General features: G+C 49.0%; 1 protein-coding gene across 5 annotated transcripts in view; it reads right to left on the bottom strand.

Annotated features, from left to right (window-relative positions):
* Positions 1 to 16,763, bottom strand: part of dhx40 (DEAH (Asp-Glu-Ala-His) box polypeptide 40) — a 53,574-nt gene that overhangs the window by 5,329 nt on the left and 31,482 nt on the right. For all 5 annotated transcript variants that reach the window (XR_011933715.1, XR_011933716.1, XM_072469911.1 and 2 more), the window contains 7 exons: positions 16,283 to 16,465; positions 15,387 to 15,467; positions 6,643 to 6,800; positions 3,957 to 4,071; positions 2,346 to 2,454; positions 2,103 to 2,197; positions 1,190 to 1,259 (listed from right to left, as the gene is read on the bottom strand). Coding sequence is in view for 3 of the 5 variants with exons in the window: in XM_072469911.1 (XP_072326012.1) it covers positions 1,190 to 1,259; positions 2,103 to 2,197; positions 2,346 to 2,454; positions 3,957 to 4,071; positions 6,643 to 6,800; positions 15,387 to 15,467; positions 16,283 to 16,465 (811 nt within the window). In the remaining 2 variants the exon portion in view is untranslated. The remainder of the gene's footprint in view (positions 1 to 1,189; positions 1,260 to 2,102; positions 2,198 to 2,345; positions 2,455 to 3,956; positions 4,072 to 6,642; positions 6,801 to 15,386; positions 15,468 to 16,282; positions 16,466 to 16,763) is intronic.

The raw sequence follows: 16,763 nt of genomic DNA, 5'->3' as shown, positions 1-16,763 counted from the left end.
GCCCATTGATCACGGCCAATCCACCTAAAATGCACATCTTTGGACTGAGGGAGGAAACCAGAGCACCCGGAGGAAACTCCTCACAGACAGTCACGCAAGGCTGGGGTGGAACACGGGTCCCTGGCGCTGTGAGGCAGCGGTGCTAACCACTGTGCCACCGCACCGCCCTGGTCTTATCTACGCTGTCCCGAACCCCACCTGATTTTGAGCACCTCGGTGAGATTTCTTCGCAACCCTCTCTCGAAGGAGAACACCCCCCAGTTTCTCCAATCCATCCACGTAACTGAAGTCCCTCATTCCTGGAACCATTCTCATAAATCTTTTCCACACTCTCTCTAAAGCCCTCACACATGATGCCCAGAAATAGACACAATGCTCCAGTCGAGGCCAAACCAGTGTTTTTATAAAAGGTTCACCACGATGTCTTTGCTTTTCCACTCTGTGCCTTCCCTTTTTAAGTCCAGGATCCCCAGTACGTCGTATTAACCACTTTGTCAACCTGACCGGCCACCCTCAACAACCTGTGCACCTGTACCAGGCTCGGGCAGTCCGAAGCTCCATCCCTCAATGGTGCTGTGATAAGCCTCGTATGGACCAGGGATACATAGAAACATACATAGAAAATAGAAGCAGGAGGAGGCCATTCAGCCCTTCAAGCCTCTTCCGCCATTCACTCTGATCATGGCTGATCATCAAGTTCAATACCCTGATCCCGCCTCCCCCCCAATCCCTTGGTCCCTTTAGCCCCAAGAGCTATATCTAATTCCTTCTCGAAATTACACAACGTTTTGGCCTCAAATACTTTCTGTGGTAGCGAATTCCACAGATTCACCACTCTCTGGGTGAAGAAATTTCTCCTCACTTCAGTCCGAATAGGTTTACCCCTTATCCTCAATCTATGACCCCTAGTTCTGGACTCCCCCCACCATCGGGAACTTTCTTTCTGAATCTACCCTGTCTAATCCTGTTAGAATTTTCTAAATTTCGATGAGATCCCGTCTCACTCTTCTAACCTTCCATGAATATAATGGGGGAGCAAGGTCCACAAATGTTTCTCTGTTTCTGTTCACTCTCCAGCTGATGGTGCCTGTGTGAGGACAGGCCAAGCTCTGCTGTGAACACCCCTCGGTGGAAATGCTGCGAGGAAAAATAGAATGACAGATAAACCCAGGAGCAATATGTTACGTACAACGGAAGACGGATGAATGTGGACAACGGATCCGTGTCCATCCATGGTGTGGAAGGATTTACCCACAGACCTGCAAAGAAACACACCAAGTGTTACTCTTAGCACTTATACTTTGTGAGGTTGTACGTTCTCCTACATTCTGTGAGCAATCTGTTCCAGTGCTTTACCGTCACTTTTCAGGGTTGCTGGGGCAACAGTCTCAGGAGGACGATCTCTTTCATTCCCTTCTCACGTGTGGCTCGTATTGGTTACAGAATAAACAGGAACTCCCAAGTGGAATCCAGGGAAAGTGAAGCAAGGATGAGAACTGGGATCCGTCAATGAAAGGATGGGAATCTGGGTAGAGAGGGCAGAGCCGGGATTAACAGGGCAAAGGGATAGATTGAGGGAGAAACCAGAATACAAATGTGGCCTTGCCGCCAACGCACAAGTACAGTGAACAGATTTTACAAAGGGATCAGGTCCGTGGCGACTTTCAACTGAACACAAACCAGGGCCGGTCAGGTCTGCTCAGAGTTCCTCACTTTGACAGATCGGAGATTTTCCTACAGGTGAAGGTGGCTCTGTTGACAGCACGACCCTCTTATCACAAAACAACGACACCCAGTCTTACGGAGGTGTGACTGGATTCAACTCTGACCTTTCACCTCTGTCTCAGGTTCAGATCGGCCCTAGAGCGATGAGATTAAAACACCTCGGGCTCGGCAGGCTGCAAGGGTCCGGTGTGAAATGAGTTGGGCGGTCTCAAAAGTGGTGGAAGAGGGCCAGGGCCACAGGATAAAAGTCTCCAGAATTTGATCGAAAATTGGCACCGCAGTTTCAGACAGGCCACAGTCACGGGGCTGAGGGAGGTTGTGTTGGCTTCTCGCCTGGCTCACGCACACTGGAGCTGGGGTCAGTGCTGCTAACTCACCTTCTGGCCACGTTGCTGAAGTAGCCAGCACATAAACATCTCCTCAGCAGCTCAGACTTGGAGCCATCAAATGTCTCTACGGGGAAGTCCTTCCTCTGCAAACAACAACAGGGACATGAGACAGTGCAAGTGAGCAAGTGAGAGAGGGTGAACGAGCAAGAGTGAAGGAGAGGGGGAAATATATTCTTCGCCGAAGGCATGAAAAATATTTTAGCCGAAATTCGATTAAAAAGGCAGACCCACCTGTTTCAGTTTATTGAGTATTTCCCAGAGCTGTTTCTCGATGCTAAATGCAGTCTTCAACGCTCGCCAATGGATCCAATGTTCACGGCACCAGGTGGCGGGGGAGTCACTGAGGGTAAATATCACATTGATGGGTGCACAGGAAGAGGGAGGGGGTTGCAGCAGGTCAACAATGGCAAAGAATAAACAGTTCATGACGGTCTCCGCGTCGAAGGATGTGACACACACAGGGTCGTCACCCGCTTCATCAAAGTCTTTTCCAGAGGGTTCCACCCAGCACTTTGCACAAATGGCCATTCTTCGCTTCCAGTGATCCCGGGCAGGGAATTCTGGCGCCTATTTGACCGCAGGGACTCCAAAGCCCCCGCATGATCCTGTCACTCAAAGTCCACACACTTTCAGAGATGAATAACCAACAGAAGCTCGGACAGGCCTTCCAAGCCCCAATGAGGTGCACCGAGAGTAATTGTGATCCCCCTGCTGAGGGCAGCTCTCTCAATGCAGACTAGATCATAGAATTTACAGTGCAGAAGGAGGACAATTGGCTCATCAAGGGTGCACCGGTCCTTGGAAAGAGCACCCTACATAAGCCCACACCGCCCTATCCCCGTAACCCCATCTAACATTTTGTGGGCACTAAGGGCAATTTAGCATGGCCAATCCACCTAACCCGTACGTCTTTTGGGGCTTGTGGGAGGAAACCGGAGCACCCGGAGGAAACCCACGCAGCCACGGGGAGAACGTGCAGACTCCGCACAGACAGTGACCCAAGCCGGGAACCGAACTTGGGACCCTGGAGCTGTGAAGCAACAGTGCTAACCACTGTGCTACCGTGCTGCCCACATCAGGTGATGGTTGTACCCACTAACCCCGGGCATCATTGCAAATCCCTCGGGTCAAGGTCATTTGTTTTCCCCCTTTCTTGGTTTCTCTTCAACCTGTTCGAAGGCTCTTTTCCAGCGTGCACGGTCAAGACAGAGTTCCTCTGGATTTTCCTACATTGCGGCACGGTGGGCCTCGTGCCTCAGAGTTGTGGGTCCCATTCCGGAGACTGAATCTCAGAATCCAGGCTGACACTCCCAGCGCAGTACTGAGGGAGTGCCGGACTGTCGGAGGAACCCTGTGCTTCCTACATTGGCTACACTTCAAAAGCCTGAAACGCACTTTGGGACTTCCAGTCCCGATAGGCGCTATAGAAATTCAAATTGTTTCCTTTTTAATTAGCCCCTGACCTCCATCAATATAACACAACTACATCCAGGAATTCTCCACCCGCCCCATCTCCCATTAAGCAGTGTTCACAGAAGCCCAACTAATTCCATACTCTAACAAAAACAGAAAGTGCTGCCAAAACTCAGGTCTGGCACAATCATCCAATATGACTTCAGTGGAAGACTTCCAATGAAGATCATATTGGACTCGAAACGTTACCTCAGTTTCTGTCTCTCCACAGATGCTGCCAGACCTGCTGAGTTTTTCCAGCATTTCCTGTTTTTTATTTCCGATCTCCAGCATCCACAGTATTTTGCTTTTATTAAACCTTCCGCACTCCACTCTGCCTGTTCTGGGTTAGGCTGAATCAGTCTCCTCCACCTCCCACTCCGCCCTTACCTCTCTCTGCACCTCTTGAAGACGGTGAGTAAGGTGACAAAGTCATTGCTGCCTCCAGCCTCCAGTGCCAGCTCCCGGTGCCTCACCTCAGCTTCCTTCTGTTTCTCCGGGTTCCCTGCAGGGATAAAGTACAGAGACTCAGCCCGTGCCCTCCTGACCAGCCCGTTAATATCCACCCCATGTTGAGGAGCTTTGTGATTGTTTTTCCCAATCCCGCTGCTTGGCACTTCTGTGCCAGGCCAGTGGGTGACGGTGGGTCCACCATCTCTCAAGGAGCCAACCTCGAGTTGGTGACAGGGCACCCGGAGTAGCTCTCCCGACCATTCTTTGCTGGGAGCTCACTGTTCTTCTCGTAGGCTCCCTAATGTCTGCAGGTTTGTGTTCCCCTGATCATCCCCGATGATTGCCAAATCTCCTTTCTTCCTATCTTCCTGAAGGCTGAGACTTTCTTTTTTTAAAATATAAATTTAGAGTACCCAATTCATTTTATCCAATTAAGGGGTAATTTAGCATGGCCAATCCACCTACCCTGTACATCGTTTGGGTTGTGGGGGCGAAACCCACGCAAACACAGGGAGAATGTGCAAACTCCACACGGACAGTGACCCGAGGCCGGGATTGAACCTGGGACCTCGGCGCCGTGAGGCAGAAGTGCTAACCACTGCGCCACCGTGCTGCCCAAAAGGCTCAGACCTTCAAAACAGCACAATTTTGTTCCCAGCCAGCTGCCTCACTGGCAACTACATGATCATTCCTCAAACAGGAGTCTTGTGAAGGAATCTCAGTAGAGGGTGGGGTGGGTAAGAGATAGCAGCCACATCCAATTCTACCTGCACCTAATCCATACTGGTGCAGCAGTGGTTTCTGGGCAGTGATCAGAAGCTCCATTTCCGGCTGCTGAAAATTTACCTCTCCCCTCAACCAAGACACCGAGGACAACTATGGTAACACGGCAGGGCAGCACAGTGGCGCAGTGGGTTAGCACTGCGGCCTCACGCCGCTGAGGTCCCGGGTTCGATCCCGGCCCCGGGTCACTGTCCGTGTGGCGTTTGCACATTCTCCCCGTGTGTGCGTGGGTTTCCTCCGGGTGCTCCGGTTTCCTCCCACAGTCCAAAGATGTGCAGGTTAGGTGGATTGGCCGTGATAAATTGCCCTTAGTGTCCAAAATTGCCCTTAGTGTTGGGTGGGGTAACTGGGTTATGGGGATAGGGTGGAGGTGTGGGATTGGGTAGGGCGCTCTTTCCAAGAGCCGGTGCAGACTCGATGGGCCGAATGGCCTCTTTCTGCACTGTAAATTCTATGATTCTATGTGCAGGGTAGGTGGATTGGCCACGCTAAATTGCCCGTTAATTGGAAAAAATGAATTGGGTACTCTAAATTTATATGAAAAAAAACTATGGTAACACTCTTACCACCACCTGTCTGTGGTCACCCAACAATTGTGTGCATGTTACTTCTCTCGGTATTGTGTACGTAACCAGCTGTATTTGAAGCCTTGGAGCAATTGTCACGTACAATTGGGGGGTGGGGGGGGGGTGGGGGGGGGGGGGTGGGGGGGGGGTGGGGGGGGGGGGGCAATTGTCACGTACAATTGGGGGAGGTGGAGGGGAAAGAGAGAGATGGTAACATAGTGGCAATATCACCACTGGACTAGTAATCCAGAGGCTCAGATTAATTCTCTGATGATGTGGATTCATATTCCACCATGGCAGCTGGTGGAATTCAAATTCAATTGATAATCTGGAATATAAAGCTAGACACACGATGGCGACCATGACAACTATCACTGATTGTAGTAAAGACTCATCTGGTTCACTGATACCCTTTAGGGAAGGAACTCTGCCGCCCATATCTGGTCTGGTCTGCACGTGACTCTAAACCCACAGCAGTGTGGGTGACCCTTAACTGCCCTCTGAAATGGCGGAGCAAGCCACAGTGCAAGGGCAATTAGGGACGGGGAACAAAGAACAATACAGCACAGGAACAGGCCCTTCGGCCCTCCAACCCTGCGCCGACCATGGTACCTGCCTAAACCAAAACCGTCTGCACTTACGGAGTCCGTATCCTTCCATTTCCACCCTATTCATATTTGTCTAAATGTCCCTTAAATGCCGCTGTCATACCTGCTCCCACCACCTCCCTAGGCGGCGCGTTCCATATATTTACCAAATAAAATATTTAACAAATGCTGGCCTTGCCAGAGACAGATACTTCCCATGGAAGAATTGAAAAAAAAGTTCTTCTCATGTCCTATGGAATTCCCTGCCCAGTGAAGCAGTTGAGGCTCCTTCATTAAATGTTTTCAAGAGATAGATAGTTTTTTGAAGAATAAAGGAATAAAGGGTTATGGTGTTTGGGCAGGAAAGTGGAGCTGAGTCCACAAAAGATCAGCCATGATCTCATTGAAAGGCGGAGCAGGCTCGAGGGGCCAGGTGGCCTACTCCTGCTCCTAGTTCTTATGCCCTTATGTCCTGACCAACATTCCTCCCTCAACCACCACCAAAAACACAACTTGCATTCATATAGCGTCGATAACGTTCAGAAACTGACCATCCGTCAGTATTGCTGTAGAATTCTGCAGTGTGTAAAATGGCTGCCACCTTCTTCCATGTGACAGTGACTGCAGTTCGGTTTCTGGGACGCACTTGTAAATTCAGGTTCTTGCTGAACAGGCCATTCTTTTTACCTGGTCGAATGAAAGCGTTTTCCACCGAAAGCATGGCGGCCACCGGAAGCAAAAGACATTCACACCCAAACGCCGCGGCTTTTATCACCGCCCGTGTCAGAGACGGCAGGAGAGGAAACTCCACCATCAGTCGTCCGAGTTTAGTCACGCAGCCCATCCTGAGAAGGGGAAGAAGAAAAGTGACTCACAAAGACTCTGCAAAAACTGAGGCCCGTTTACTATTTTAGGTGGATGATAAAAATCCAAAGACGCTATTCCAGGAAGCTCTCCCCGGTGACCTGGTCAATATTTACCCCTCGACCAACATCACTAAAACAGACTTTCCGGCCAAAATCTCATTGCTGTTTGTGGGAGCTTGCTGTGCACAAATTGACTACCTGGTTTGCCATATTCCAATAGCGATTTGGTCCTAAGTTTATAAAAGGCATAAATTCTGCCTCTTACATTTTCAGTTAATAGGACTTTAGGGTCCTGTCACTCAGGATTAAATGACACTCTTCAATGAGTCCATGACCATAAGGGGAGAACGTGGAGGGGCCCCCAATGGGTATGCCATCATGTTACTGATTAATATTCACCCCACGTGCTTCAGGTTAGATTCCCGGTCTCGGGCGGAGAGATGGCAGATGGAGTTTAATCCGGACAAATGTGAGGTAATGCATTTTGGAAGGTCTAATGCAGGTAGGGAATATACAGTGAATGGTACAACCCTCAAGAGTATTGCCAGTCAGAGAGATCTAGGTGTACAGGTCCACAGGTCACTGAAAGGTAGTCAAGAAGGCATACGGCATGCTTGCCTTCATTGGCCGGGGCATTGCGTATAAGAATTGGCAAGTCATGTTGCAGCTGTATAGAACCTTAGTTAGGCCACACTTGGGAGTATCGTGTTCAATTCTGGTCGCCACACTATCAGAAGGATGTGGAGGCTTTAGAGAGGGTGCAGAAGAGATTTACCAGGATGTTGCCTGGTATGGAGGGCATTAGCTATGAGGAGCGGTTGAATAAACTCGGTTTGTTCTCACTGGAACAAAGAAGGTTGAGGGGCGACCTGATAGAGGTTTACAAAATTATGAGGGGCATAGACAGAGTGGATAGTCAGAGGCTTTTCCCCAGGGTAGAGGGGTCAATTACTAGGGGGCATAGGTTTGAGGTGTGAGGGGCAAGGGTTAGAGATGATGTTTTTTACACAGAGGGTAGTGGGTGCCTGGAACTCGCTGCCGGAGGAGGTGGTGGAAGCAGGGACGATAGTGACATTTAAGGGGCATCTTGACAAATATATGAATAGGATGGGAATAGAGGGATACGGACCCCGGAAGTGTAGAAGATTTTAGTTTAGACGGGCAGCATGGTCGGCGCAGGCTTGGAGGGCCGAAGGGCCTGTTCCTGTGCTGTATTTTTCTTTGTTCTTTGTTGTTCTTTGGGTGTGTCAGATGCCTTCAGCGATGGGGAGACAGCTACAATTTGCCTCCAAGTCCGGGGTCGGGCAAGGGTTGTCTATAAATTAGGGGGTCCTCAAATAAAATCAGAACATGTCAGAAATTCAGCAACTGGAAGAGAAGTGTAACAATTTGGGCAGGTGTTTTGCCAAAATGACCAAGTGTCAGATTGGCTCAGCTGGCTGCATATTTCTTTTTAAAATACATTTAGAGTACCTAATTCATTTTTTCCAAATAAGGGGCAATTTAAAGTGGCCAATCCACCTACCCTGCACATCTTTGGGTTGTGGGGGCGAAACCCACGCAAAGACGAAGAGAATGTGTAAACTCCACACGGACAATGCCGATTTGGGGGAACCATAGATTTGAGCCAGGGAAGTCTGATGGAAATTTTCGGAGATGGGAGGAGAAAGGAATTAGGACACTAAAAGATTTATTTCTTTGGGGTCGTTTTGCGTGATTGAAGGAGCTGGGAGCGAAGTGTGGGCTGGAGTAGGGGGAAATATTTAGATACATGCAGGTTCGAAACTTTGCCAGAAAGGAGATACAGAGCTTCCCGGTGGAGCCAGCTTCCACATTGCTGGTGAAGGTGCTGATGACAGGGGTCTGGAGAAGGGGGTAGTATCGGCGGTTTACGGGGCTATTTTGGAGGAGGAGAAGGTGCCGCCAGAAGGGATCAAGGCAAAATGGGAAGAAGAGTTGGGAGAGGATATGGAGGGGTTCTGGGTTGAGGTGCTCTGGAGGGTGAACGCCTCCATCACGTGTGCGAGGTTGGGGCTGATACAGGTGAAGGTGGTGTATAGAGCGCACCTTACAAGGGCGAGGATGAGCCGGCTCTTTGAAGGGGTAGAAGATGTGTGTGAACGTTGCGGCGGGGGGGGGCCCGCAAACCACGTTCATATGTTTTGGTCCTGTCCAAATCTGGAGGATTACTGGAAGGAGGTTTTTAGGGTAATCCTAAAGTGCTGCATGTGAAACTGGACCCGGGCCCTCGGGAGGCCATATTCGGGGTGTCGGACCAGCCGGGCTGGAAACGGGCGCAGAGGCAGATGTTGTAGCCTTCGCCTCGTTGATCGCCCGAAGGCGGATCCTGTTAGGGTGGAGACCAATGTCTCCACCCTGTGCCCTGGCGTGGCAGGGGGACCTGCTGGAATTCTTAACACTTGAAAAGGTCAAATTTGAACTGAAGGGAAGGATGGAGGGGTTCTACCATTCATGGATGTTATTCATTATGCACTTTCGAGAATTGGATTACATCGAACATTAGGGGGGGGTGCAGAGAGGGTTGGGGGGAGGGGGACTGTATGTGTTAATGGTGATTATGGGTGATTACTGATTCCTTTTTGTCATTTGTTTATGTTAACATGCGGGCCAATGTCTGTGGTTTGGTGGGAGGATGGGATCATTGTTATTGATATGGGGATTGACATTACATTCGTTACTGATTATTGTTTATTGTTGGGTGTCAATTTGGGAGAAAATGTGAAAAAGGAGAATACAAAATATTTATTTAAAAATGTTTTTTAAAAAAAATCAAAAACTGCACATGGACAGTGACCCAGAGCTGGGATCGAACCTGGGACCTCGGCGCCGTGAGCAGCAGTGCTAACCACTGTGCCTCCGTGCTGCCCCTTGCTGGCTGCATATTTTACCTCTGAATCAGAAGGTTGAGAGTTCAAGACCAACTCCAGGACACGAGCACATAATCTAGGTTGACACTTGCAATGCAGTGCTGGGGGAGGCCTGCACTAATGTTCTTTTATGTAAATAAATATGATTATTAATATTTTTTCACAGTAAACACAATCATACAAAACAATTAACCAAAGCTACGCAATAAAATATTGAGACTAACAAGCAAAAGCACATATTAACTTAACCCCAAAAACTTAACTAAACCCCCTAAGAACTGACGGTGATTAAACTCTTTAAAAAAGGAAATTAATGGTTGCCATCTCAGGTAGAACCCTTCCACCGACCCTCTTGATGGTGAACGTGACCCGCTCCAAAGGTAAGAACGACATGAGGTCACCCAGCCAAGCCGAGGCACTGGGCGGAATAGGAGGCCTCCACCCAAGCAGAATTTGTCTCCTGGCTATCAACGAGGCGAAGGCGAGGGGCATCCGCCTTCACCCCCGTCTGAAGCACTGGCGAGTCCAAACAAAGCAAATACATGAGCAAGAGCAGCATAGGGCACCGTGAATAGTGTTCTTACAGGGAACAGATCAGTCCGTGGGAGAGTCGTTGAGGAGTTTAGTAGCTGTGGGGAAGACGCTGTTCCTATGTCTGGATGTGCAGGTCTTCAGACTTCTGTACCTTCTGCCCGATGAAGGGTCTGGAATAGGGTAATGCCTGGGTGGGAGGGGTCTCTGATAATGCTGTCTGCCTTCCTGAGGCAGCGGGAGGTGTAGACAGAATCAATGTGGGGGTGCGAAGCTTGTGTGATGCGTTGGGCTGAGTTCACCACACTCTGCAGTTTCTTGCGATCTTGGACCGAGCAGTTGCCATACCAAGCTGTGATGCAGCCGGATAGGATGCTCTCTATGACACATCTGTAGAAGTTTGTGAGAGTCGATGCAGACATGCCAAATTTCTTTAGCTTCCGTCGGAAGTAGAGACATTGTTGGGCTTTCTTGACTGTTGCATCAACGTGAGTGGACCAGGACAGACTGTTGGTGATGGTGACCCCCAGGAACTTAAAGCTATCGACCATCTCCACTTCGGAGCCATTGATGCAGACGGGAGTGTGTGTCGTGCTACGCTTCCTGAAGTCGATGATCAGTTCCTTGGTCTTTCCAACATTATTAGAGAGAGGTTGTTTTCGGTACTCACCATGCAACCAAGTGATTTATCTCCCTCCTGTAGCCTGATTCACTGTTGTTTGAGATACGGCCCACCACAGTCGTATCATCCGCAAACTTATAGATTGAGTTGTAATTCACTGACTGACGACTGGGAGTCTCACTAGTATAAGTGAATGTTATCAGCTGACCCCTTAGACTGGCTGGAGGAAGTCAAAGAGAGAGAGGCTGCATGTGCATGATTTTACTGTTGTTTTATCTGGAAGGTATTAAACACTGAGAAATAACTATCAGCCTGCCACAGAGATTTGAAGATTGTGCAGTCTGCATGGAGTCGTTGTAGCCACAAAAGAGTCTCAGCTTTCATGGTAATTTGGACACCTGCTGGCGTGTGTTTAAACAACAATTTGATCTGTTTCTTATTGCAGTAAATTTAGAAAATCAATCAAATTCATGCGAGGTAGCGATGCTCCGAACAGCGGCAGAAGCAATTGCTGTGTTTAATACGTTTAAGTTTGCAAACGATGAAGATAGTAAAACATCAACTCACACTGGCTCAAAGATCAATGTATGGATTCTACAATACAAGATCTGAACTCAGTATCACTAATAGTGTGGTACTTTGTTTGAACACTATAGTCATACCTCAATCTCTTCGAAAGGATGTACTAAAGAGGATACACGAAGAACATTTGGGATCGAAAACTGTAAATGGAGAGCTCGTGGCTGTTTATTGGCCAGGTATAAACCAGGATATTCATAGAATCATAGAATTTACAGTGCAGGAGGCCATTCAGCCCGTTGAGTCTGTACCGGCCCTTGGAAAGAGCACCCTACCCAAGCCCTCACCTCACCCTATCCCTGAAACCCAGTAACCGCACCCCACCCCACCATTTTGGACACTTAGGGTAAATTAGCATGTCCAATCCACCTAACCCGCACATCTTTGGACTGTGGGGGGAAACCGGAGCACCCGGAGGAAACCCACGCACACACGGGGAGAACGTGCAGACTCCGCACAGTGACCCAAGCTAGGAATCGAACCTGGGACCCTGGAGCTGTGAAGCAACTGTGCTAACCACTGTGCTGCCATACAGCCCTTGATATTGAAAGGGTGGTCAGTTGTTGTGACACATGCCAGATGCATCGTTGCAAGCAAACAAGAGAACCTGTGCAAATATCTGATTTACCTCGGGCACCATGGCAGAAAGTACCTATTGATCTCTTTCACCTACGAGGGCAAGATTATTTAATGATCATAGCCTATTTTTCAAACTGTGCCGAAATGCCTCTACCCTCGAGCATAACGGCAAGCAGTGTAATATTGTACACCAAGTCAATTTTTGCAAGACACGGAATTGCGCAAGTCGTGATTAGTGACAACGGTCCTTGTTTTCGCTGTAAAGAGTGGCAACACTTTGCAGTCACGTATGATTTCAATCAAGAAATTCACAAAATTTCTTGTCCACTAGTAATGTTGTGTCTAACCTCCATGGTGGACGCCGGGAGGGGCCTGATTCAACTCAACAAAGTGCAGGGCACAGTCCAAAATCACAATCGCTCAGTAACCAGCCACCACCACAGAAAGGAGGAGAGACCTATCCACCACAAAAAAAAAAAATCGATCCACAGGGATACCTGATACACGTGAGAAAAATGAAAAGTCCTTCTCACCTGGGTGCAAAAAGCGCGAAGGATTAAACTCCACCCCTCATCTGTTCCATGACAGATAACAAAGCTCTGGCCACCCCAGGGAAGCACGGTGGTGCAGTAGTTAGCACTGCTGCCTCACGGCGCCGAGGTGCCAGGTTCGATCCCGGCTCTGGGTCACTGTCCGTGTGGAGTTTGCACATTCTCCCCGTGTCTGCGTGGGTTTCGCCCCCACAACCCAAAGATGTGCAGGCTAGGTGGATTGGCCACGCTAAATTGCCCCTTAATTGGAAAAAATTAATTGGGCACTAAAATTTTTTTTTAAAAAAGCTCTGGCCATCCCTGATGGGGTCAGGGATTTGGGTTTTGACCTATCCAGACTAAAGATCAGAGCAATTTAGGTCCCCATCCAAAATAAGTTGATGTGAATCCAAATCAGGCTGGAGGCCAGCAAATTATTAATAAAATTCCTATCATCCCAGTTTGTAGCGTCGATATTAACTAGAACCACCAGAGTGCCCGCCAGAGAGCCACAGATCGGGCAGCACAGTGGTTAGCACTGGTGCTTCAGAGCGCCAGGGTCCCGGGTTCGATTGTCTGTCTGTGCGGAGTCTGCACGTTCTCCCCGTGTCTGCGTGGGTTTCCTCCGGGTGCTCCGGTTTCCTCCCACAAGTCCCGAAAGACGTGCTGTTAGGTGAATTGGACATTCTGAATTCTCCCTCTCTCTACCCGAACAGGTGCCGGAATATGACAACTCAGGGCTTTCCACTGTAACTTCATTGCAGTGTCAATGTAAGCTTACTTGAAATGAAATGAATGAAAATCGCTTATTGTCACAAGTAGGCTTCAAATGAAGTTACTGTGAAAAGCCCCTAGTCGCCACATTCCGGCGCCTGTTCGGGGAGGTTGGTACGGGAATTGAACCGTGCTGCTGGCCTGCCTTGGTCTGCTTTCAAAGCCAGCGATTTAGCCCTGTGCTAAACCAGCCCCTACTTGTGACAATAATAAAGATTATTATTATTAGATACTAACATGTCTGCCATTGGGGTCTGCCATTGGGGTCAGCCAGGATCTTAGTGGCAGAAAACTGAACCCTTTTATTCATTAATATTGCCTCACCCCGGCCCCTACCATCAAAGCTCCAATGAAAGACTGGTCCCACCCACTCCTTTCACATCCTTGTCTGGTCAGGAGTCTCTTTCAAAAACACCGCGTCGGAGTTTAAACTCTTAAGGTGAGCAAACACTCTCAACCATTTCATTGGGCCATTTAACCCCGACATTCCAGGTGACCAAACGAACTGGGGTCTCCCAACCTGCCTCAATCCAGAGTCAGCCATTTCCACCAAGAGAAATTACCCAACAGATACACAACAGGTACAGCAACCAGGCCCAGCCAAGATGGCCGCCAAACCAAATCACAAGGCCAAACAAAGCAAAATCTGCAGGCACCGCCAGCAAACCACCCCCCACCACCCCCTTCGCACTCCTTGCCCTTGCCCTGGGATACTACCACACCCAAATAAGCAAACAAATAGATGCAAGGCGAACACAAACAACTACAATCTACTTGTAACAAACCTAAACCACACAAGAACTCAAGCTCATTATCGAAAAAATGACCACAATGAGCTGCAGTCAACCCTTCAACAGAGCTCCCATGGGCCTAACTCTTAGGTTAGCAGGGCGGCTTCCAACTAGAGTGAAGGAAAATGGTTACAAACAACAAAAGTCTAAAACCCCATAAACCATAGAATTCCGACAGCGAGCAACGGTTTATTTTCATAACAATCAGAACAGAACCCCACACAAAACTAAACCCCAGACTAAAAATTCAACCCCAACAAGATCAGGAAAAATCAAAAACATGGAACCCCAACAATTCAACATGGCCATCCCCAATACCCCAAAATATTCAAAAGCCTAACTCGCGCTTCTGAACAAAGGAGCAAAGTACTCCATCCCGTCTGGACCATCAAATAAAAAGTCCTTTCCCTCAAACGTCACTCTTAGCTGCGCCGGGCACATCGCTTTGGACAGCTCCACCTTGGCTTTGCTGATCTTTGCCAGCTCCGCTCCCAAGTCTTGGTAAAACCTGATGGCGTGGCCTTCCCCTTTGAAGTCTCGATACCCCTTTGCCCATCTCAGAATCCGCTCTTTCTCTTTGAAACTCTGGAACTTCACGATTATCGCAGGCGGTGGATCCTCAAGACGAGGCCTCTGCTGGTACAATGTACGGTGGGCCCGGTCCAACCCAGGAGGGGACTTGACTCCAACCTCCCCCACCACCTTCCCGAACATCTCTGGAAAGTATTCCATGGGCGTTGGGCCTGCCATCCCCCCTGGCAGCCCCACGATTCGAACGTTTAGCCTCCTGGACCGATTCTCTAAATCATTCACCTTGGCCTTCAACGATTTATTTGCTTCGGCCACCAGAGATATCTTCACTTCCAGTGAGGCAATCTGATCCGTGTGTCTCGAAAGGGCCTCGTCCATGTCTTTTATTGTGGCTCCATGGGCTTTCACAGTTTCATTGTTCTGCTCCAGAGCCTCTCGCATGGGGGCTAAGGCCCCCATCACTGATTTCCGGAGACCCTCTGTCACAAATTCCATCGGCAAGGTACTCCAAAGCACCTTGACCGTTAGCGGACTAGCCACAGCCCGCCATTGTATCTGCCGCTGAGCTCTGAGACGCCTCTGACTCAGTCAACAAACTTCTACCGTCTCCCTTCATTCCCCTGACATTTCTGACCATTTCACAGATTTAGGATCTTTATCCCATCAATTCTGTGGGGTTTCAAAAGAAAATACCCCCTGAAATAAACTGAACACAAAGTCAGGGTCACTCACTCACTCACCTGTCAATAGCATCGTTCTGGTAAAGCTTCTTCAGTGCCTCCAGGATGTGCCTCTCCTCTGGGCTGTCAAGGTATGGAAACCTACAGAGCAACCAAGCAAACCTCACTCAGGAGTGTGGAAAATTCCATGAGAATGATGCCCTTTGGCCGCTCCCCTTGTGGTGGGTGGTTAAGTGGGACACCGCACTGTGTGACTTAGTGTCAGATTGCACCGATCTGGGGACGTGCCCCCACCTGTATTTGATCCCTGTCGACAAGGTGATATAATTGTTTTTTTCCTTGTCTTGGGGGGGGGGGGGGGGGGGGGGGGGGCACGCTGAATTGCCCCTTAATTGGACCTGGATTAGTGGATCAAGCTCCAATGGGGAGTCTGCACTTCACATCAAGCAAAGGAAAAGTCTGAGCGGAGGACGAGGAGCTCTTCAATGGGAAGGGAAGCAATTGGGGGCTTCACTCCGCAGCTTGGCGCCCTCAGCAGTGAGACCCTTGGTGACCCTGGGTCTCCTCCTTTCTGTGGTGGCGGCAGGATGGTAATTGAAAACCTGCTGCCGGCAGAATTAGCGATATACACTTAGCCCGTTTTTTAAGTTAACCCCCACACGGTACATGTAAACTCTCAGTGAGAAGGCATTCAACAGGAGGGAACGGGAAAGGGAAAGGGGTTGGTCCATTGGGATTCTGTACAGTCGAACGGAAAGAGATTTAGTTTATTAAGACTCTACAATAACCAGAAGGAATTGCACCCCGACTCCAGGTCTCCGCAGCTGTGTATCCGGAACTGGTTACCTCAAAATACCCGGCCCCTATTTCGCACTTCACTCACGTGAGGAGGTACCGACAACATCTTCCATCTCTGTGGCTGCGAGGAATAGAAATGGTATTCTGAACTACTTAACCCAATAACATTGTTCACTCCGAGACACTTCAGGGTGAGGATCACTGATGTTAAACTGCTTCTCTGGATCTCCGGTACCATGTGATCGGGCATGCACACCTCCCAGAATTCTTTGCTGTAGAGCCGATAGCATTTCCCAGCAGATGTCCTTCCAGCTCTCCCTGTGCGTTGCACAGCTTCACTCCTGCGACAGGGAGGAATGGAAAAGGGGGGTCAGGCTTTGAAGCAAAAACAATTTTCGCCCTGAACAGTATCAGAACTTTTCCCAGTGCTAGTATCGGAGAGTGGTGCGTTGAGGAGTCACAATCACCTTTTTGTTGTGTACAAACTGCTAATTTTAAATTGCGTTTACATCTTATGTATAATAAGAATGAATAGGAAAAGGTTTGACCTATTGAATTTCTACTCAATATGAATGAAAAGGAAGGATTTGCCCATTGAGATTCTGTTCTATTGGAGTGAATAACAGGGATTTGGAAGGT

The sequence above is a fragment of the Scyliorhinus torazame genome, chromosome 12 (genome assembly GCF_047496885.1).
Source record: "Scyliorhinus torazame isolate Kashiwa2021f chromosome 12, sScyTor2.1, whole genome shotgun sequence".
In the NCBI taxonomy this organism is placed as follows: Eukaryota; Metazoa; Chordata; class Chondrichthyes; order Carcharhiniformes; family Scyliorhinidae; genus Scyliorhinus; species Scyliorhinus torazame.
This window is presented reverse-complemented; position numbering and strand designations above follow the sequence as displayed.